Source organism: Adiantum capillus-veneris, chromosome 22, assembly GCF_014529385.1.
Source record: "Adiantum capillus-veneris isolate H3 chromosome 22, ASM1452938v2, whole genome shotgun sequence".
In the NCBI taxonomy this organism is placed as follows: domain Eukaryota; kingdom Viridiplantae; phylum Streptophyta; class Polypodiopsida; order Polypodiales; family Pteridaceae; genus Adiantum; species Adiantum capillus-veneris.
The window spans coordinates 123,720,400-123,744,561 of record NC_140952.1 but is presented as its reverse complement, the minus strand read 5'-3'; the positions used below and the strand labels follow the sequence as shown (position 1 = coordinate 123,744,561).

The 24,162-nt window shown below is 43.0% G+C and overlaps 1 protein-coding gene across 2 annotated transcripts in view; it reads left to right on the top strand.

The window, feature by feature from the left end:
* The window catches only part of LOC147430150 (uncharacterized), a 75,009-nt gene extending 56,049 nt beyond the window's left edge, over positions 1-18,960 (top strand). For both annotated transcript variants that reach the window (XR_015185845.1, XM_086495484.1), the window contains one exon: positions 18,615-18,960. Coding sequence is in view for 1 of the 2 variants with exons in the window: in XM_086495484.1 (XP_086351610.1) it covers positions 18,615-18,668 (54 nt within the window). In the remaining variant the exon portion in view is untranslated. The remainder of the gene's footprint in view (positions 1-18,614) is intronic.
* Positions 18,961-24,162: the final 5,202 nt, after the last annotated feature.

Here is a 24,162-nt window from a genome sequence, read left to right as displayed (position 1 = left end):
TATCGGAAATACAAGCGAGAGGGTTTTCTCATTGGAAACATCCGAGTACATATATTTCTAGTGTGTCATTCAGAGTAACGACGTGAGCATTGTGAACGGGATTCTCTGTAAGGCCACCAAGGAAGGGTACTTCTAATGCGTCACTTCAGATGGGTAACAGGGAGCATTGGAAAGAAGTATTCGACCATCCAGGAATGGACATCTTTGATGCGTCATAGGATGGGTGAGAGAGCATCGAGAAGGAGATTGTACCGCAAGTTCGGTGAGAAAGGACTAGGTGATGGGTATTCTTGATGCGTCACATGATGGGTGATGGGAACATCGGAAAGAGAACATTCCATAGTCGCGGGGAAATTCTGAACTGTGGTAGAATTGTGCACAAGGATGAGCAAGCACTTGAATGAAGATGGGTTCAGAGGAAACTATGAGGAAAAACAGATTCTGTCTAAGAAAGCGGGTTGCTTTTTGGAAAATCAGACGCTTTTCTGCAAAGAGGTCGATGTTAGCATTGCATTTGTGCATGAGACTACATCCAAGGACGCGTGGGTTGTGATTGTGTAAGCATTATTTTCAGCTTATAAGGTTTTATTGAGTTTTTAACAGGTTCATACCATTTTTAAAATAGGCAGGCCGTCCACTTAATAAGTGGGTGGCCAGTGCTATCTCTCTTGCAGCGCACGATCTCTCTCTTTTTGGCTGATGCGCGAGCAATCTCTCTTCCTCGAGCTTTGGCTCCCCTCCCCCTCCCCTATTCTTGCCGGCGAGAATGCCTCTATTTCGGCCGGTTGCTAGGAGCTGTAAAGGCGAAGTCTTTTCCGCTCTCAGACACAGAGAGAAGAAAAAAAGCCAGCCCTAAGGATCAATACTTGCTGCTGCCGATTTTCATCCAAGACGATGGTGCTTTCCGCAGGAGAACAAGGTGCCAAAGACTCCAATATGCTGCCACAAATTTCAGCTGTGAAGAAGATGCCGCCGGTGATTGTGAGGATTACTGGTGCTAATCTTATAATTAAGACTTAAACTTCATACTTAAGATCAAACTGAGGCTCAATAGACTGAATGTGTGTTTGATTGATTGTACGAATGCTTCAAAACTGAGTACAATAGGCTCCTCATATAGGAGACGAAGAGACACAAATGAAAAGACACGTCTCATGGTGAAGAGACATGACTTCAAAAGCAAAGGCACATCCTTTCGACGAAGAGCTGCAACCATTGAAGAGTCGCAACCATAGAGCGAAGGGTTGTGACCAGTAGTCGAAGGAGTGTGGCTTTTGGCGAAGAGGCACGTCTCTTAAGCAAAGGGTCGTGACCATCCAAGCACGTAGGGGTTCTCCTTGGCATGGCACTTTGCATATCTGCAACTAGGAGTAGATGTAATACTGCAACATAGTCACAATCGTGACATTCCCTCCCATTTAAAATGAGAGCCTTGACTAAAGGAATGACTTCTGATTTTGATAGAATTTTGGAAAAGCATTGAATCTTTGAAATTTTTTGTCTCTGAGTTATCTGAAACCTTTGTCTTGAACCTTTGATTCTTGCGAAACCTTTTTGCTTTGACTGCTAAATCCCATGTCATTGCATTATTCAAAGACTTTTTAGAGGAATCTGGCATAATCATGTTGACTGTAATAAGAGATTGATCTTCAAAATCCTTCATGTGATGTAAGACTTCTGGTTCAAAATCTTCCAATAACTGTGAATAGTTGGTGAAGAGGAAATCTTCTCAAGGCATTCTTCAAATGGGGTAACTTCAACTTTAGTAATCACTAGAGAGGATTTTAGATTGAGATTGCAATCATCTTCCAATAATGAATTCCAAAATTCTTCATAATCATCTTCAGAAACTATCACTTCATGACTTGCAATTGGCATATCATCATCCAACAAAGAATCAAACAAAGCATAATCATCTTCAGACTTAGAATTTGCAACTATGTCCTTATATTTGTCTGGTAACAAAGTATCACTTGAAAAAACCTCTTGCTTGAAATCATCTTTTTCTTCATCAATTGATTCAGGAGAAGTTAATGATTTCAAAAATTCATCAATAATTTGTGCATCTACATCGGAGATTATGTTCGTTTCATAATCCACTGTATCATGTTGTTTGACTTGTACACGTGAGGCTTGAATCACTCGTTCCGCATGATATAGCCCGTGTAAAACCAATTCACGTCCATCTTTGAACAAATTGATAGTATGTCCTCGAAAGTTAATTGCTGGATCATATTGGAATAACCAATGCTGACCAAGAATCATGTTGTAGTAAGATAAAGGCATGACTTCGAAATCCAGTTGATCTACATATTTTTGAATCTCGAACTGCAATTGTCGAACTGTCTCGTCACAAGTTAAAATTGATCCATCTGCAAATTCCACATTTTATAAGTGAGATGTCTTCTGAGTTGGCAAGCCAAGCTGTCAAACTATGTGAGTGCTGACGAAATTATTCGAGCATCCGCTGTCCACCAAAATATGCTTCATAAGAATAGTCATATCCTCTGAGACACGAATTGTATTGACCACAAATTTTCCTTTATCCTTAGCAGAATCTGGTTGTTCAGAATCCGATGACGTTTCCGCCTTGGAATTTCTTTTCAAATTGGACGGATTTGGTTTCTTTGGACATTGATACCATCTATGGTCACCACCGCAAGTTGTACATAAGCCACCCTTCTTTGAAGTCGAAGATGCATTTGACGAAGGGCCTTGCTGACTATTGGAATGCCGATCTTGAGAAAAATTACGTCCTTTGCCACGATCAAGTGGAGCATTGCTTTGAGATGGTCGATCTTGAGAATAGGACCTTGAAGTTGAATAAGGCGTTGTTGCTTGTTGTTTGAATTGAGATTGGTGTTGCTTACTTTGGCTATAGCGTTCTCTGCGATCACGTTGTGAAAAGCGAGTGCTATTTGAAGATCTGTCACCAGGAAGAAAATTCCGTGTAGGGCGCCGATTATCGCCAAGACGCTCCACATAGGCAATTGTAGCAGCCAAGGTGGTAGGGTTGTATTTGTGCACATCGTCCTTCGGGTTGGGTTCGAGTCTGTTGATAAAGCTGCGAAGTTTATCAAAGGGACTAAGGGTCTTTATCTCTAGAGTTAGACTTTGGAACTATGTGATGTACACGGCCAAGGAACTTGTCTGGCTCAGGCGGCGAAGAGAGAACCGGGCATGAAAATCTGCATTGGCAGGTTCGAACGCCTTGCGAATAGCACATCGGAATTTATCCCAAGAAGGTGTGTGTTTACCATCAACAACCCATCGTTGCCACCAAAGAAATGCTGTGTCCTTAAGCAGAGAACTAGCAAGTGCAACTTTGATAAGTAGACCTCCATTTTGAACAGCCATTGGTTCAGCACGCGCTTGTCGCGACGACCATTATAGGGTTCCGACAGTTTATCATCAAGCTTCTTCTTTGCAACATTAAAAATTTTATAAAGTAATTGAAGTTTGCGATTGTCTACCTCATCAGTTGGATCTGGTTCATTTGATTCGTCCACTGAAGCTTCGGAAGAAGGTGGTGGAGAAACAACATTAGTCGTCCGAGAAGCAGTAGGACGACTCCGAGAAGTGTTTTGTGTCTGCATCTCATCCAAGCGAGTGTGAAGGGATGCGAGACTTGTGGAAAGTGTGGCCATCTGCTCCTTGATAAGAGTAAGGGCATCGTTAGATTGACCACCTCCGTCTTGAGAATTTGACATGGTTACGCCTCAAAGGGAACTCGCGAACAGATGTAGGTTCTGGTTCGGGAATAGGTTTTGGGATGGGTGCTCCGAGAGCGAAAACGCTGTTCCGAACGGGTTCGGGCTATGGAGTAGAGGAATTTGGAATTATGATGACCACCTCGAGCGTACGAGAATTTGTCGGTAAAACTCCTGGAGTTTTGTCTACGTACGAGATATACGGAAGGTGTGATCATCGGCCATGGCGGTGGTTCCGACGGCGCACAGATAAGTAGCAAAGAGCTAGCGCTACAGGAGAGAGAAGGGCAGCGTGGACTGGAATCGCCGGTTAGCTGCCTGTCTTTTTTTTATAATTTAAATATTTACGTAAGTGGAATGTGGCCAAGAGGGTCACTTAAAAGGTGTGTTCACATGGATTTTAAAAAAATGGGTTCTTTGGCCGGTCACCCAATTAGGGGCAGCGGACAACTTAAAAAATTAAGTCTCAAGCCCAGCCGCCGTGCTATGCAATGCAAAGGGTGCTAGCAGGCGCATGGCAAAGGGCTAAAGCAGGTATGAAAGCTCTGGGAAAGCCAATGATAGCGGAAATGTATGCTTAAGACGGGTTTTTAGACCAGGAGGGGCCTCTGAAGTGGGCTAATTAGGACGATAGGTCAAGGTGTCCAAGATGCGAGAAATAGGTGCCCCAAAATGTGGTATTCCAGATGCACTAGGAGCCTATCCAGACGGCTCATCAAACAGGGCCACGGTGTGAAAGATATGCCAGTCTGAAGTTGGAAGACTTTGCAGATCCCGACGGACAGGGCAGATCCAGACATGCGGCCAGAACTGGGATCAATGGATACACGTGAAGTGTTTGAGCTGTGGAACATGCCGGTCTTTTCGGATTGTCAATCGGGTCTTGAACGAGCAAGGTATGGCCTGTGGAATATTTGCAGGGGGTCGTGTACGTGCTCACCGAGCCACGTCGATAGGCGTGCTGACAGGGACTTTTTTTGGACTGGCCAAGGTTTTGGGAAAGCATGCGATGTGGGAAATCAACGAGAGTTTGCATCGCACTGATCAAAGTTGTGGGCACTGGGATACGTCCAAGCCAAGCTCACACACGATCGTGACAAAGGCGGGTCGGGTTTCTCCTGCATTATGGATCACCGTTCGAGGATGTGAGACGGCTGAAATGTGGTGAGGCTCTTGGGATATAGATTCAGCAAGAGGAAATCTGGGGCTGAACGGAAACCTGATGAGGATGTGTGGTTTTGAGCACCCGGAGATTAAAGTCCTTGATTGTAAAAGAAATAAAGCTCACAAGGAAGGGGAATTTTTTTTTTGATGATGAACTTCCGGGCCAAGTTAAAGAAAAGGGCAATTTAAGTAAGAACAAAAACCCTTAAGAGGGTCAATAGCGCCGGGCGCTACTGCTAAAAAGGGCTTTTGGGAAAGAAAAGAGAGAAGGAGAAAAGAGGAACGGGTTTTCGAAACCGAGCAGGAGAGCTTTTTCTTTTGGCTTGGAGGAAGAGGGAATTGAGGAGGAGGAAGGAGTTCTTCGTGCGCTCGTGTTCGGCGGTCGAAGCCAGCATGCTTGGTCTGTGACGTGGCTCGAAAGAGCGAAGGCCTTGCAGGAGAGGCAGCCAGCGAAGGCTACCAAGAGGAAAAGCTGTTGTTGGAGCGAAGCCAAAGTTGGATTTTTTGTCGAGGCGTTTGCCGACGGAGCCGAACTTTGAGGGAGGTGTGTGCCCCTCTGTGTGAAACAATGATGGCCATGGTGCGGCCTAGAGCAGACTGTACGGATTTTGTGCATGGTGTTTTTCATTGAAGGAAAGCTATCATTGCCGGTTTTGGCGTCGTCTTTCCCCCCTTCCTCCCCTTTCTTCTTTGCTCGTCTCCAAGGTGTGTGGTGCCGGTGTGTGTGAGCGTGTGTGCCCCTTGAGCCCCCTCTGTGTGTGAGAGAGAAAGAGAGAGAGGTGTTGAGTTGTGGAAGGGCTGGAAGCGGGCAAGATCGGTGTGATCGCTGTTTGAGGATTGTGCAAAGCGTGTTTGCGTTGGGCGAAGTGCAGGCGAGGCCCTGCTAGTGTGAGTCGTCTTTTTTGAAGGTGTTTTCGAGAGGACAGGGGTGCTGTGAATACCTTGAGCTATATAGAGGCCGTTGCGTGTGTGTCGGGTGTGTTCCCCATTCCCCCTCTCCAGTGTTTCAAAAAAACTTTGCATCGTAGCTCTTTAGCCAACGTGAGAATTAAAAAAAATCATCTAGGGCTGAAATCAGCCAAGCGTCTCTCAGCCAGCGTTTCAGCCCAGTGCTTCAAAAATTCAGCCCAACGCTTGCAGAGGTCAGCCCAGCATTTGCAACAAAATTCAGCCCATCGCTGCAGATTTCAGCCCTTCGGGGTGTGTGGGGAAGGGTGCCGTGAAGGGACACATTGCCTTGGGAAAAGGTATGAGCGTGGCAAGGTCGCCTGGAAGGGTGCGGGCAAGGGGGAACCTTCTACCAAGTCAATGGCCTTTCACATGAAAGGGTGTGAGCACACAGGTGCGAAGGAATGCAATCCGATGAAGGGATATGCAGAGTTCTCCGGGTACGCTGCACACAAATACATCTCTTTTCTGTCTTTTATATAGAATTAGAGTGATAAAATTCAAGTTACCTCATATGGTCGTATGCACCATGTTTCTTCTGCTTCCATGCAACTTCGGGAAAGGGGGTAGAGTGTAGCGGTGAGGGTGAGAGGCTCAATACCTTCGGGTCCCGGGAAAAAAATTTGCTCTGATACCATTGTGAGGATTAGTGGTGCTAATCCTATAATTAAGAGTTAAACTTCATACGTAAGATCAAATCAAGACTCAATAGACTGAATGTGTGTTTGATTGATGGAACGAATGTTTCAAAACTGAGTACAATAGGCTCCTTATATAGGAGACGTAGAGACACAAATGAAAAGACACGTCTCATGGTGAAGAGACATGACTTTAAACGCAAAGGCACATCCTTTCGGCGAAGAGCTGCAACCATTGGACGAAGAGTCGCAACCATAGACCGAAGGGGTGTGACCAATCATCGAAGGAGTGTGGCTTTTGGCAAAGAGGCACGTCTCTTGAGCGAAGGGTCATGACCATCCAAGCGTAGGGGTTCTGCTTGGCATGGCACTTTGCGTATCCGCAACTAGGAGTAGATGTAATAGTGCAACATAGTCACAATCGTGATAGTGATGCCCATGGCTGCCCCATGTGTATGAGAGGTTGCCAGGACCCAGTTTGCGAGGTCCATTGCGAAGAAGTGCCTATGGAGAGTGTTTCCATCGTGACAAGCTGCTGCTTCTCTCTGTTTTCAGCCCATGAAGGCGGTAGATAGGGCTAATTTACAAGAAGGAACCCTAGAAACACGTGTCTTTTGTGTGTAGGATTGGAAGAGAGTTCTTTGCGGGGGGGGGGACCATTGGTCCCCAGTATTGTGTGGATCTTCTGACTCTTTCTCCATTTCTTTCTATATCAATTGGCAAGTGATAAATTCTATTTATCTGAGTATATTTTATATTGTTATGCGCTTCTGTTTGTGGCATGGCTCTTTACGGTGGAACGTGTATGGATAAACCGTGTCATCTTCTTGAGTCGATCGACAACGACCCAAATGGCATCGTGATACCGGCCCGTAGACTCGCTAGAGGGTGGTAGACTTTAGCTAGAGGGCGCCCTTTTCGGTATTTCTTTGTTCTTATTGCAAATAAACAATCCGTACACTTTCACCTAACTCTCACCTAGCTGTCCAAACCTGTTCATGACTGTAATTGCAGGTTTTTGACCCAATTTCGGTAGCATAACGGCGCCAAAACCCCTGCAGGTCAAAAGTGCATGTCTAGGACACTTTCCCACGCATTTTGGAAGCTTTCCTGTGAGCTGCAGGTCAATTTCAGCATGCTGTATTTCCCTGTTTTGTCACTGTCAGGTGTCTAAAGCGTCATTTAAGCATCCTTGGGCCTTCTCGGGGCTCCCTTGGAGGTCTCTTGTAATTTCGGTGCAAAACCCTAAACCTGCAAAAAAACACAGCAGGCTGTAATTTTCTGTTTTGGATCGTTTCGAGCAGAGCGAACATGTCTATGCGTGTCTTAGGTGCTCCCGCATGCAATGGGACAGTTTACCTTTGAATCGGACGAGTCTTCACGCGAGAAAACTCTCGTTTTCGCAATCCTTCGTGATGGAACTGTGCGTACCTATGGGGGATTAGCAATTAGCTAATCGGGTACTCGTTCAGAAGGCTCTTGCCTTGACAAAGGTGCATATAACCCCCATAACTGTACAAGATCATTTGAGAAGCCCAACTAGTGGGGCATTACCATATGTGCAAAGGGAAGAGAGATGCACGAGAGCAAATCGTCGCGCTACATGAGACAAGGGAGAAGACAAGCTTTCCATTGAAGTTGCACCCACTACTCACACACACTGTAGTCATAATGAATGAAAATTCAGCCTCCACTCTCAATTTTGGGGCCCCCTCTTGGATGAGGCTTCTGGAGTGTGTGTGTGGCTTGCAGGTTGCTCTCCTACTGCCATGTGCTCACTTTACTCCTTTTGGTTTAATCTCCTAGTACCCACAACTTATAAGTGTCGCGTGGGCCTAAATGACTTTGAACTAAGCCTAGCCAACCTTTACTGCTCGGAGTTTAGTGCCGATCGAGCCCCGACTATCTCATGGCGAGGTGTCCTTCACTGATGCAGGTGAAACTCTCGGCCGTCGGCCATTTCACACTGTCCGGGCATATGTGACTTCAAAAAGAGGGTCCCAAAAATCAAATAAAAATCAAGAGAAAGGAACCAACAACTAAGGCTAGTGGTTGTCACAGCCTCGTGACATACCCTCCTCTTGAAATTGCAAACATTCTTGATTGCATGCCAGATATACATGTCATAGATGATTTAGCGTGTTTAGCACCCTTTTATCATCACATGTATCCACAAGAAAGGTTATGGACCATAGATACAAATAACTTAATGAAACCTTTGTACTTTTGTCATTTCCATCTATCATAGAAGTGAGCATTATACCTTTAACACTTGTAGAGCGATGTACACTTCTATTGCATTGAATCCGTATGTAAATATGATGTGCTAGCTCCATCATTATCCCTCCTTTGAACACGTTGAGTTGGGGCATACGTAGGTTGTAACCCAAAGGCTTCTAGGTAAACCTGCAATACATTCGAGACTCTAGCAATTCGTTCTCTTCTATTTACTTTGCATTCATAGGTGGATAGCTCTTGAACTTCACCAAATACTATAGTGCAACTTTTCCCTTAACTTTTCTTTCCTTATGTGCCAAAATCTGCTCAAGTACCAAGTTCCTCAACTTCTGGTTGATCCTCATCTGGCATATCTTCTGGCACATCACCCACAAAGGGTCTTAAAAGACTCACGTGAAACGCATTATGAATCTTCCAAGTGTCAAGCAATTCTAGCCTATAAGCAACATCATTGATCTTGTCAAGTACTTGAAAAGGCCCATAGTAACGCATGTTGAGCTTGGGAAACAACCTTTCTTTGCCCTTCATCTTCTCTAACCTTGCCTTTTTAAATTGCAAATTAACCCAATCACCAGGTGAAAACAACAATTCACGTCTAGTTTGCCAAAGTTTTCTCCCAGAGGCAAGCTTGATTTTCTTATACATTTCATGTTAGGTGCAGCGGAATGAATGTTTGCGCTTTGCTCAAGATGAGTGCTCCAAACTGTGCTCAAGGTTCCTTTTGTTCTTATGGAAGGGAGAGCCTTCCGTTCTTAATGAGAGAATGCTATGATCACAAACAAAGTGAATGGACACTGTGCGTGCAAGTGTATGAGACTGAGAGATAGAGAGAGAAGAGAGATATGACACCAGAGACGTTGTAAAACCCTCCTCAGAAGGCCCCACTCTCGTCGGCGAGAGTGGTCTACGATTGATTGCACAAACTGGTACAAACTGAATGCATGTGACTGATGCAAGTCTAGGCTGTGTCGGCGATGACGACGGGGATGACGACACCGGTCTAAAGGCTGAAATCTGCAAGAAAGTATCTGCTGTCCAAAAATGCTATGGGCTGAAATCTGCGACTAGTCCAAAAACGCTATGGGCTGAAATCTGCGACTAGTCCAAAAACGCTGATTTTGGGGGCTGTTTCTGTAGGTCTATGTCGCTGAAAATTTGCAGGTTTAGGGCAAAAAACTGAGGTTCTTAAGGGCTGAATCTGTTGGTCTTTCTGGGTTGAATCTGCTACTCTTTTAGGGGCTGAACTTGCAGGTCTTTCTACTGCTGAAAATCGCCAAGGCTGAAGGCTGTAAAGGTTGAGATCTGTAGCGGCTGATATCCAAAAACGCTAGGGATGTGGCTATGCAAAAACGCTCTCTGATGGGGTCTGTGGCGATGGTATCTGGATGCAAAAACGCCAGGCTGTGGTAGGCTAGGGCGATGATGCCTTGTTGAGAAAACGCCAGGGGATGCTGATGAAGAAAATGCTAGGTGAGGGATGGTCTTTGCTTGGAGGAAATCCACCAAGTTCTTGCTTTGAGAAGTTGCCTGATGAGCTTGGCTCCTGTTGCCTCTTCTGCCAATTAGTGCTAGTTTAGGTTCGCTTATATATAAACTTACTCAATTTGCCCTACCTACTTTCCAACAAAAGTCACTTAAAAATAATAAGTGAAAAATGTCAAAAAATAGGTAAAATAGGCTAAATGCACTGGAAAATTCCCTTGAAGGATTTTGATGAATTCTGATGGGAATGCTTATGATCATGCTGTGTGCAACCAGAGGATATGCATCACTAAGTGACTCGGCATGCACGGTCTACGAATAGACTCACAAAAGTGCCAGATCACTTCTAATCTAGACTGACTGGATTGACTGAACCCTGATCATGCTGTAGCTTGTCCACGGACACATAGGGTTGAATGTGTCACGTGACATTTCATCCATGTTATCAGCGTATCGATCTGCTTCAAAAATCTTGTTCTTTGTGTGCAAAATGGGAGGAACCTTTTTGCCACCTTCATCAATTTCAAAAGGTGCCTTGCCAGTTGACGAATGCACCGTATTGTCGTGTGTAGGTACTATTTCCACTTGCCCTTATTATCTGATACATAATATTTCAGCAGGTCTAAGACAATAGAATAATGAATTAGCCTCTTCTGACTGTCCACCAGTTTGTGGATGAAATGAGGAGGAAAACTTGAGTGTAGTGCCCATGTTTTCAAATATGCCTCTCCGAAATAGGCTCGTCATACGAGGATCTCGATCACTGACAATAGACTGTGGCATAACGTGGTACTTATTATACAAAACAGTCGTGCCAAATCTTATCAGATTTTATCTTCTTCTTGACAGGAATAAAATGGGCCTGCTTACTGAATGTGCAAATAATGGTCCATATACCATCATTCCTTGTCAGCGTTCTTGGAAGATTTTGCTTTCATAAGCTATTGCCCAACCATCTTGCATTAATACGGCCCCAATACTATTGCCACACGCATCACATTGGACCACAAATGACTTCCGAAGATTTGGTAAAACAATTACTGGATCCGAAGTCATCTTTTTCTGTAAGAGATTAAAAGCTGAAATTTCTTTTTGTTTCTATTTGAAAGTGACCTCTTTCTTTCGCAAAGCATGTAGGGGTGAAGCAATCTCGGCAAAGTTCGTGATAAACCTTATATAGTAAGAGCATAAGCCCAAGAAGCTACGGACATTGTGTACAGTCTTCAAGTCTAGCCATGCCTTGATTGCTTCAACCTTCCAGGATCCATTAGGACACCATCCTTTGACACTATGTGGCCAACAAAGCATAAGCCCAAGAAGCTACGGACATTGTGTACAGTCTTCAAGTCTAGCCATGCCTTGATTGCTTCAACCTTGCAGGATCCATTAGGACACCATCCTTTGACACTATGTGGCCAAGAAAGTGGATCTCTTCTAAGAAGAATTCACTTTTCTTAGGATTGACAAGCAACATGTGACTGCGTAGCTCTTCGAACACAATGGTCAAGTGACGCCTATGTTGCTCTTCATTCTTCGAATAGACTATCATGTCATCAAAGAATGTGCCAACAAACTTTTGACGTGGGCAGAAAATCCGACCAATCATCCTATTAAACATAGTAGGAGCATTTGTAAGATCAAATGGCATGACTAGAAACTCATACATACCAAATGTTGTCCTAAACGCAATCTTGTGCACATCCTCTGGCCTAATACGAATTTGATGGTACCCGCTTTTAAGATCTATTCTACTGAAATTGCCGCACCCTCTAGTCGGTCAAGAATATCATCAATCCTTGGGATAGGAAATCTGTTCTTGATGGTATTCTTATTCAACGCACGATAATCAATACACATGTGCCAAGAGCGACCCTTCTACATTAGAAGCATTGGGGAGCAAAAGGGTGAAGAACTAGGTTGAATCGGCCCCTTTTCTAACAACTCCTCTACTTGGCCCATAATCTCTTTCTGCTGAGCCGCACTAACCCTATAGGGAGGCCTATTGGTGGGCTACAACCTGGCACGAAATCTATCGCATGATCCTCGGGCCTATCTCATGACAACTGACGAATCAGAAAAAGAGTCACTAAACTCTCGCAAAAACGCTGACCTTTCTTTATCTAACACTGATAAATTTGATTGACAATTATCTGAAACATCACGTTAAAAAATCATGTACGTAGAAAGATGATTCTTAATTACAGAAGTGATAGCCGAAGCAGATACAATAGGGACAGACTTCCCTTTAAGCTTTACATCAAGGATGTGAGTTTTGAACCTATGCTGAGGGTGATTTTTTTGTTGAAGACATTCAGCACTCAAGGTATACGGAACATCCACAGGATTCCCAACAGTGCATCGCACCCTTCCAGTGGCATGATATAAAATTTCTCTGTGTCCACATATGATTGAATATGTAGACGCAACTTTCCAATTATAGGAGCAATACACTAATTGGCCAGGACATGCCAACCCTGCCTCTGCTGTATACCCCATCTCTCCAGCTTTGATGCCCAGTTTGATAGCTTTGATGCCCAGCTTGATGGCCAACTCTGGTGAGAAAGTTTGCTTTAGCACCTGGATCAAAGTGCTGTCTGATCCTTGACTTTACCCCATGCCCTGCATAACTCACTGGCATCTGAATTTGGCCTATCACCCACCATATCTAGTAACCCTGTCACAAAGTGATGACGTGGCATGTCAAGACGGACAAACCCCATTGAAACTGACAAACTTTAAATGTATAAGTTGTTCCAACTTATAGGGTCTTGTCCGATGGGGCCCAGAGGGACACTAGAAATACGGATCCCCGAAAATCGCGGGCGGGCTTATGATGTGGCACAATGTACGGACTTCCGCCTTTTATGGTGGAGTTATTGGTAGCAGTGCTGGCTGCTTTTGGGGCCAGTGCTTTTGAAACTTGAAGCTTTTCTTGTATTGCTTTTGGGCCAGAGGCCTTTAAAACAGTGTAACTGCGAAAAGTTACAGACCCGAAACATTTTACCCTAGGCTAAGGCCTCACTAAAACATCCAACCGAAACGCCAATTTTGTGTATGTATAGAGTTATTTAAAGATAGAATAGGTGCAGTGAGTAGAGACACATGCTATGTTTAACCTTAAAAAAATAGCATATACATAATAAATAAATTACAACTTAATGCCAAATTCTCTTAAGGAGAATATTTTTCTTCGAGGCGTTTCACTCCACGCGTTTCACCCTGTAGGTGAACCATTTCGGCTGTTTCATCTGTTTTGCGTTTCAAGCCTGCTGAAATGCGTCACGGTTACGTTGCTTTAAAAGGATTGCTAGGGTCTCTCCCCCTTAGATTGGCTAGGGAGCACTGGAGTAGAGAGGAACCCCTCGGACATCGTACTTTGCCAAGAATTCATATAAAAAGAAATACCAAAAGGGGCGCCAGACATTGGGGCCAATATCTCTGGGCACGAAACTATGCCTGGACGTGTCGTCTCTCTCAGTTGTGATTAGGTTTATTAAGTGGTTTTTCAATTTCTCTCACGTGTGTCCGGTCAGATTCTCGACTTGGGGTGTCCAAGTCTGTTGCAGTGGTATTTGAGCTGTCACAAAGTGATGACGTGGCTACCGACAGCAGAAACCCTAATTTTTGCCAGAAACACTAAAATTCCTGCAAACCCTAATTTTTGACAGAAACCCTAATTTCCGGAAATCGCGGAGGTGGATTTTTTTTTTTTTTTTTGAGCGACACAAATCCTTGCTTTTTGGCTTTGCAAGGAAATTGGAAGAGAGATAAAGAGAGAATATGCTTTATTTTTACTCTCATTGAGAGAGAGAATCTGCTTTTGCTTTCAAGCTTTTGGGGCTCTGCTTTTGGGCATCTCTTGTAACATTTAAATATGTGGTGAGAGCCTCACTTCTCAGAGCATCTGGACGCACAGTATGAGAGTGAAACCCTAACCGCTCTTGTACTTTGACATTGATTATACATAAAGAAATACCGAAAGGGGCGCCAGTCTTTGGGGCCAATATCTCTAGGCACGGAACTCCGTCGGGCCAGTGTAAATCTATTGTGATCTGTGAATTGTTTTAAAGTGGTTATTTGGTGCTGTCGCGATTGATTCTTGACTTGGAGTGTCCAAGTCTGTTATAGTGGTATCAGAGCACGATCGATTTCTCTTCTACGGGAAATCCGATCCCCAATTTTTTTCCGCGGCACCTATGGCTTCATGCAAGGATCAATCGACTCCCTCTGCATCTGGAGATGCGGGCAGGGATCACAACGAAGATTCCGGCAGAGAGTATGGTCCGTCTCGGCCTACTTAGGCGGAGCAAAGAGAGATGAAATTGATCGGCGATGCAACAAAGATGATGCTCAGTTTTGCGAAGGATCCGAAATTGGCAAAATATATGAGCGAGACTTCTTTTCAAGAAGTGCATGCACAGTGGCAGAAAACCACTACACCACCACTGAAACCCGCTCTCAAGAAACCTTCTGATCGCAAACAATATTCAGAGAAGAAATTACAAGAGGTGGTTGATGCACGGATTGCTCAGCTTTTTGACGCGCAAAAGAAAGCCAAAAAGCACGGCAAAAAGCAGAAGAAAAGCAATGACTCCCCGGGATATTTGGGTCATCAGTCAACTTTTGATAAGGCAAAGAAACAGAAGAAGCATGTTCGATTTGAAGGAGTACCTAGTTCTTCTTCTTCTTCTTCTTCTTCTGACAGTTCTTCTAGCTCTTCAGATTCGAGCAAAGAAGACAGAAAAGGTAAAAAGTGAAGCAAGAAACAAAGCTTCGGAAAGGGCAAGAAAAAGGCAAAGAAGGCTAAATCTCGCCCAGAGCCTGACAGTTCTACTGAGGACTCATCTACAGACAGCTCAGATTCTGATGATGGAAACTTCTATGCGAACAAGAAGAATTTTTACAAAGCCAACCAGTATGACTTTCTCGAAGATAAAAGCAAGAACGTCCGAGAGTTTAAGGAAGGTGGCCACTCGATCAAGTTTGATACCTTTTCAGGATACTCAGATGCTTCGAAGGATTTGTCGTTTATATAGCAGTTTGACATTGCTTTCGCGGGAGGACGCTATTCAGAGCACTCCAAGATTTGGAGAGCTACCTCTTACCTTAAGGGGAATGCTCGTACTTGGTGGTCCATGCTTCTTTTAAACAAGACTGCGCCAGTTAAATGGCTGAAATTCAAAAATCTTTTTATTTCTTTTTGGTTGATGCAAGAATATGAACGAGATATATGAGCTGCTTGGAACCATCTTTGGATGACCAAGAAAGATACAATCAATGCTTATTGTGAAAGATTCTGGAGCTCTTTTCTACCCGCCTCTTCATTCAAGAACATTATTTTCAGAGAACAGATTGAGCGGTTCACCTTGGGTCTACCTATAGAGATCCCAGATCACTGCTTGGAGAAGAAGTCAGCTTCTATTCAGGAGTTGATGAGTCATGCGAAGCGGGGCTTTGCCATTCACTCTGGCAGCCTGACTTACCCCACAGATGAGAACATGACACAGCGAGCCGAACAGACTTCTGGGAATGAAAGTAGAAAGAAAAAGAGCAACCCAGAGCAAAAGGATGCACGACCCAAGCTTACTCCTTAGGAGCGAGCTCGATTCAGCAAAGAGGGGAAGTGCTTTGGATGCGGGGAACCGGGACACATCTCCGCGAAGTGCCCCCAAAAGGCATAGAAAGAATAGAATGATAAGGACGACGACAGGCCTGAGAGTTCGAGAGTAGCTGAGGAACGTGGACGAAAAGGCAAGATGAAAACAGGACTGGTTCTAGATTGTGTGGGATCTCGACACCATGGATGAGAGTAGAGAACTTTGCCGAGCTTGGGGTAAAGTAAAAGATCAAGAGGCCCTGATTTTCTTTGATGGAGGAGCCAAGGCCAACTTCATTTCACCGGAATTGGCGGCGCGGCTCGAGATTACTCCCGATCGGATGGGACCACTTTCAGAGGCAGTTCTAGCGGCATCCGGCAGGGACATAGCCATTACACCTGTCATTGGCAAACTTCGGTTGCATTGTCAAGGGTATTTGGGGCATGAGGACTTCTTCATAATGCCTTTGGAGGGTTGTGATGTTCTCTTAGGGATTCCCTGGTACCACAAGAACAACGCCGTGGTCGATTATCGGGCGAGAAAAGCGACTTTGACTACAGAAAAGGGCAGAGCAATTGTACTTGATATTAAACTAAAGGGTGAGTCTGTACCTATTGTATCGGCTTCGGCCATTTTAAAATTAATGAAATCCAGTCTGTTTGTTTACTCGATCTTTATGAAAGAATTGAGCGATAAGGATAGGACAAATATGTCTAAACTTGATAAAGAACGCCAAGATTTTCTCCACTCTCATGCCGATTGCTTCTCAGAGGGCCTACCAGTAGAGTTACCACCTGCTCGTCGTGAAGATCATACCATTGATCTGATACCTGGAATCACACCACCGAATCGGCCACCTTACTGTGTGAGCTGAGCACAGAATGAAGAGATTATGAACCAAGTAAAAGACAGAATGTGATTTGAATGCTGAGTGACTGTCGTCTTTGTGCAAGTACTGGATATGTGTTGTCTAGTGCATCAGTACTTAGAGTCAGTGTCTACTGAACTAGTTTCTGGCTTAAGTCGGTTTTGCAGGTGTAATCAAGGGCAATTACAATTCTTTCAAGAGGGGGATATGTCACAAAGTGATGACGTGGCATGTGCGTCCCGACAAACCTAGAGAAACTGACAAGAAATTATAAGTGTTCCAGGGGACACTAGAAGCTAAAAGAGGAGTTGAATTGCTGATGTGGCAGCACTGTACGGAACCTTTGCAATTTGCGCTAACATGCTTACGTGGCAAGCTGTACAGGTCTCCGCGTTTTGCACTGTTGGTGCCACGTGGCAGGCTGTACGGATTTCCGCAAATTATGCTGGCTGCTTTTGGGAGACCCTAGTGCTAGCCTTTGAGAGCATACGCTTTTGGGAAGAAGTGCTTTTGGGGCTCTGCTTTTGGGCATCCCTTGTACTGTTTATAAGAGCCCTTGGGGCCTCACTCTACAGAGGATCTGGATGCAGAGTCTGAGAGCAGAGGTCCCTCGGGAGTTGTACTTTTGCAATGGTCAATGATAAAGAAATACCGAAAGGAGCGCCAGTCTTTGGGGTCAATGCTTCTGGGCACGGAACTCCGCCGTGCCGTATCGACTCTCTCTCTCTCTCTCTCTCTCTCTCTCTCTCTGTGTGTGTGTATATATATATATATATATATTAAAGTTCAGTGATTTTGAAGTTTCTTGCTATTGATTTCTCGCTTGGAGTGTCCAAGCCCGTTACAACCTTCTTATCAAGGAGGTTAGAGGACAGTCATGCATACAACTTGGACTCCTTGCATGATTAGTTGTTGACCACATCAATCTTTGCTACATCATAGCTTGCTCAGAAGGCCTTGGGTCTTTCTCTTGCTGCAACAGGCTTTCATTTTTCTTCACAAAAGGTGACTGCGAACTTGAGATGTGGAAGATAATTGAAGGTCATATTCACACAGAAAAGCAGCTATCTAATTTTGACCACTCGAGATATTCAATGGCACCACAGCAGGAGTCAATTTCTGGGTTTAAATAGTTTATTATGTTGAATCTCTCAAGTTCCAGCCGGCACATTAAGCAACCATCACATTTTCTTAAGTGTTGTATGGGCATCTGGCTTCGACATATGACGGCCATCTTGGCACTTGGCATCGGTATCAGCATCAGAGTTTGAACCATGGCTACTTAAAGAGTCATCATCGGCACTGTGTCTGCAGACAACTATGTCATCTTATGGAGTCATTCATGGTGGATCTTTAAGCGCTTCACCTTGTACTGGTCTCGAAATTCGACCTTGGCGAGTTGTCATTTTCTTAGAGTCAACAGCAGCATCTCTTAGGGAGTTTAATCATACGATTTTCTCATACTGTGCATTGTTTTTTTGTTTCTTTTCATTCCTAGTAAGTTTTGTTGATACTGGAACTCAGAAAAGGAGCACCGATATTAAAAACTATACTAGGATTCTCATGGTCGAGTACATACCAGCAGCTGGAAACAGGGTAGGCGGTATTGAAATGTAAATGCAAACCTTATCAAGCATAATGAAAGCTTCCCGGCGAGCATGCTAGGTTTGGCTTGGATGAACTAAGTGTAGTAGGTGTCAGTGGGCACTGCCCAGCTGTTGGCATTGTAGAGGTCTGAGGTTGGGCTTGCTATGAAGCACATGCACACTATGTAATTTGGAGGCCGATTTTAGTCGTCAAGGTTGCTTTGGTCCTCCCATTGGAGCTCGCTCTTGGGGATAGGGGCTGGCGTTTTTAACTAACAAAGGATTGTTTCTGAATTCTTGTAGCCTTGTAGGGTTTTTTGCATGTAAATTTGTAGTCCTGATATAGTTGTCAATATTCATGTGTCCGAGTGTTTTGTGTACAGGAGCTACAAAAAGTCATAGCGATTTATCGCATGGAAAGAAGCTCAGGCCTATGAATCGAAGGTTAATGTCTCTAGAAAGATCAGCATTGAAGAAAATAGAAAACCAAGGCCATTATTGTCTTTGATCCTGGGAAGGCTATGTCGATAGCGTCTATAGGTCTTTTTGGCTCTTGATGAAGGCATTGTTGCTTTGGACTGAGGCACTTAGATGTCACTGATGGTCCATGGATGTTCTACAATAGACTTTCCTGACCATCCGCTTTTTGGCAAGAAGTCTGGGAAACAAACACCTTCCCTCAATATACAATTTTATTTAATCATTGAAGACTACAGGTTTAGTTTTTTACCTTGTGCCCAACAGACCATCAAAAGCGCATTACATGTTGTGTTGCTCAAAAGTGTAGTGTAGCTTAGTGCTAACCCAAGTTAATTGCAACATTTGCCAGTGCTTAAAATGGGAACGTGGAAGGTGTGCATGTCCTTAAACCACATGCAACCCAAGTGGTATTAAACCAAAGTGGTATTATCCATACGTGTCATTATCCTTGCATAACCCAAGGAACCTACGAGGTTTGATGTCGCATGAAACAGGTCATCTTGAAATCACCTTCTTGGGGCATTGTGATGTGTAGCTTTAATATGTGACATAAAAGGAAAATCTGATTTGTAGGTGCAAAGCTTTTCTGGCCACCATTGCCTATGGAATTTGATGGGGTCCGATACCAATGAAACTTTGTAGGGGTAGCGGGGTTAGTGTTCTTGCAAAGTTCCATTGCTATCATTTGCTAGAGAAGATTGCACTCAACCTTGCAAGAGTATCGCAATGCTAGCAGAATTTGGGAAAATTTTAGAGATGGTAACTACCTAATCTTATGGTGGCTCAGCGCAGCAAGGAGTGGAGTATACCAATGCCGAAGTAGTACATTGTGCCATTTTAAACCATTTAGAGCACACCCCCATTTTGCTAGCTAGTTTTGGAAGCATGCAATATAATTGTTGTATGTCTTAAGATAAACTACATCCTCAATCTCTTTGTTTGCTCTTGCTAATGGAAGTGGGGCATTGGGTAGTTGCTACCATATTCTGGTAGTGATATAGGTACTACGAGGTTACTTTTTCCCTCACTAGAAGTTTTTTTCCTTTTGTACAAAGCATATACCCCTTTACTATGGGGAAAGCTTATCTTTGTACATGCACATTAATCAATATATAGTGTTTTGTGTGCTTGACATTCTTCTACATTATTTCAAAGCATGGGTGTAATGTAAACCATGGGGGCAAAGCTAAGGTTGCCCCATCACCACAGAATAAGCCTAGACTCATGCATACAAAAAAGAATGTGGCAGCCATGTCAAGAAATTTTGACAAATCTTTCTTTTAAAATCATCTTATCATGTTATATCGACCTACTGATGTAATTCATAAAAGTAAAAAATAGTGAAGTAGCATTGGAAAAATAACCCCAAATTTTTTTTTTCCCATGTGGATACTTTTCCTATTTGAAGCTGTTAATACTTTGCGAATTGGTTGGACACCTAAATTGGTGAAATTTAAATGATCAAAGACTGTTGAAAGAATCTTGGAATTATATATTTTGCACTATTGATAGGAAAGACTTTATCTTGGAGCTTGTAGAGGACCTACACAAATTATTATCAGCACATCTGATCCCTTCTAATACAAGGTAACTTAGCTAAATTTCAAGTGATCCATAAGTAAGTGGTAAGCACAACCTATTGGATAATTGGTTGAAATATCAACATTCTCTTCATTCTTTGATAAACTGTAGGTCTACTAGAGTTCTTGAAAACTGGTTCGTGGGAAGGGATTAGAGTGTCGATAGAGGAGTGTGAACCAACAGGGGATATTGTCACCTATTCCAAAAGAGATATCTGATGCTTTTTTTTAACTCTAGCTCTAGCATGGCCTCTAAAGATTCAATATCTCAAAAAAAAGAGTTTCCAATATGAGAAACAATATTGTTTTTGACCACTGTGCAAAATGAGCATGATGATTAGATACATACCAATCCCTTTGATAGGTATGATGTGAGGATTTATGACCACAAATTAATGTTTCCCAAGGAAGAGGAACGTCTCCCCCATTGTATAAGAATGTAATTCATTTCCAAGTTGGTTGGTTTGAGAAAAAACTCTCTCTTTTTGTCTCTCTCGTGCTTCTCTCTCTATCTATATGGGTCCACATCATCGACTTTGACATGGTATTAGAGCCTTGGCTTCCTATCTTGAGTTTGTGGTGATAGTTGCATTTTCGACCTGCTAACGACGATGTTTTGAGATGCTAGCTTAAAGGTGGCCTAGAGGAGAAATGACACAATGCTATCAAAAAGTGAAGAAGACCCTCACATTTTGATTTGCTCCATGAAGATGTAAGCTTTTTTGCTTGCAATACCTCTACGTTTGGAGATGCAAGGCTCAAGAGGCAAATATTGGTAGTACTTTTTTGGTAGTGTCTTGAGATGCATTTGGCGAGACTCTCCATTGCGGATTTTTTGTAGGAGTTTTGAAATGCCTGGCATTGTGAGGGCCGCCAAGACTTTGAATTCAAATATCATCTTCAGATGCATAGCTGCACACTTCTATATAGTAGCTGTGTAGCACCAATCGAGCTTCTTGCAACACCCAAAATGGGAGATTTAACCCGAACCTTTATGTTCCTACAAGCAATAGTGACTTTGACAAAGTTATGGATAGAAAGAAGGAAAAAAAATAGAGGAAACGTTTTTATTACGAATACAGATAAAATATTCATTTTCAAATTAGAAAAAAAAATAGAGAAGACATTTTTATTACATATACAAGACAAAATCTCCATTTTCAACTTAGAATGGCCATTGTGCAACCGGGTTCAATGAGACGTGATCCGGTGCAAATGAAACTTTTTAGGGGTAGGAGATATGGTGCATTACTCTCTCTTGCAAAGTTTCATGGCCATGTGACACTATCATATTGGTTGAGGGTTACAAAATTTTTGTTTTTTGCCATAGGACCCCAAATTCGCCCTACGGTCAAAATTTGGCAATTAGGGAACCAAGACCGACGAGATGTGATCCGATGCACATGAAACATTACAAGGGTATGCAATATGATGTATTACCTATCCTTGCAAAGTAGCCTTGGTCCCATGTTACATAATCGCCATATTTTTTCCATAGGGCCCCAAATGAGCCCTATGGGAAAAATGTAACAGATTAGGAAATTTGGAGTCGACAAAATGGAAACCAATCCCAATGAAAATTTGTAGATGCAAGGGAATATGGTCCATTATAGGCTCTGCAAAGTCTAATGGCCATATGACACTAGCTCGTCTGCGCAATCGCCATTTATGATGTTGTAGACGAATTTGAGAAAATTCTTACCATCATGGCGGAATCATAAAATAAAGAACACATGAGAGCATGATGGCTTGCCAACATTGGTGAGGAGAAAGTTTTTGATATTTCAAACCAAGAAATAGAAGACAATAACGTTGTAGAAGAAAACATAAAGCCAAATAGTTGAGGAGATTTTCAATGCCAACCTTCAAGGGTGAAACTTAGTAGCTGAAGCTTTTCAATGCACAAGATTGTGTTAAAGACAAGATAACTATGTCTTACTTGACAGGAAAATCAATTGTGTAAAATTGCTAAAAACCCACCCAAGGGCAAGAAAATGGAATCAAAGATTTTCCAAATAGGAGAACAAATTAGTCCAACGGATGTAGGGACCTAAGTTGCATTTATATGTTTGTATAATCATTTTTATACATATAAAAAGAAATTAAACATTGTATACCTGTATTATACGCATTTATCCATACAAAGTATATTTTGATCGAAATATACTTTTTATATAAAAAAAAGGGCGTCCATAGTTCAAATGAACTGTCAGATTCTCTCATTTTTTGACTGGTCAGAGTACTTGTAGAGCCCATGCAAAGCATTTTCCAGCTTGTTAGAGCCCTCTTCTTCTACTTGAGATGATCATTAAACTTTTTCTAAGTGTTCATGATTTATAATTAGCTTTTTTCTTTTTGATCGCCCTATTGTTGTGGAGCATAGGCTCACACTTTAGGGTTAGTTTGTAGGTCAATACGCATCTTTGATTGTGTAGACCAAAGCATCACACTACAACGGTCCTCCTTGCACAGTAAGGGATAAGACAAATATATACACTTATTTGGACTCTGAAGTAAAGTATGCGACTTTGTCCAAAATGATCGATTATAAATTTAGTCAAAAAAAGAAAATGTGCATAATTGGTGTATTTGTCAATTGTGCACACCTGTCATGATTGAAGATGCACACAAATTTTGTTAAAATAATGCACAAGTGGTTAAACAACCCTTTAATAAGCAAGCTACTTGTTCAGAACGAGCGATTATGAATTCAATAAGAAATAGGAAACACGCACGATTGATACATCTATCACACACACACACACACACACACAAACATGCTTAAAGGGTTGCACAACTTGCTATGCAATCATTTAAGAGGATGTGTGTACGTAAGCATGGTAGATGTGACGATATTGCAACTCTCCAATTTCTCATTGAATTTGTAATGCACTATAGTGAACAAGTAATCAATTATTTCATTGCAGCGAAGTGTATCATTCCTTAAGGCCTCTCTACAGTGCGACGCAATGGTCTGCACAGCTAGAGATAAAGCGATTATTCAACACTAAACCCTCCCTACAATGCAACACGAAGGCTTGCACATTTAGAGATGAAGAATCTAACACTCCCTATACTCTCCTTGTAGTGCGACACCATGGTCTACATAGCCAAAGACAAAGTGTGTAGTTTTCTAATCCCCCTATAGTGTGACATAAAGGTCTACACAACCAGGACAAGGTGCCTAAGCTAAACAAAAAGAAGCTAAACTCTTGTGATAGCTACAATTGAAGGTCTGTTTGAGGAGATGAGGCAAGTCCGATTAGCCTTGGCCGAAGCTGGCAATACTAGCCTGGGGAAGGAGAAGCCTGAAGAGCAACAAAAACATCTACCACATGGTTAGCCAACTACTAGATGAAGGAAACTAGTTCAATGGCATTGTGAAGACATCTTGTTGGAAGAGAGATCTTCTAGCTCAGTTAGTAGTTTATATATGTTAAAGTATGTGAAAGGATCCAAAAGCTAACATTGAAGAATATTGGAAGCAGTCAGAGATTGCTATGAGATTTAGAGGCAACCAATACTTCAAGTTGTCAAAGTTTCTTCGTTGCATGCATCCGAGGATTAGGGAAAAGGTGGAGTTTGCTGTGGATAGCTATGAAGATATGACCTCGTTGGCCAAAGTGAAGAGCAGGAAAGTGAAGCAGAAGCTGGAATGGGCTTGTTGAAGCGTGTAAATTATGTGCATGTTGCAATGTCAGTGTGCCCTACGGTTCAATCGAAGGTGGTGTCAATTGTTTAAAATGCAGAGCCCATTGGGTAAGGCCAACAGTCAATGATGCTCCTTCGAAATTTCCTCTTGACGGTGTGCCCATGCCACTGGTAGACGATCTTGGCAACGAGGATGAGCGTTCCATACCTGTGTGCCAAA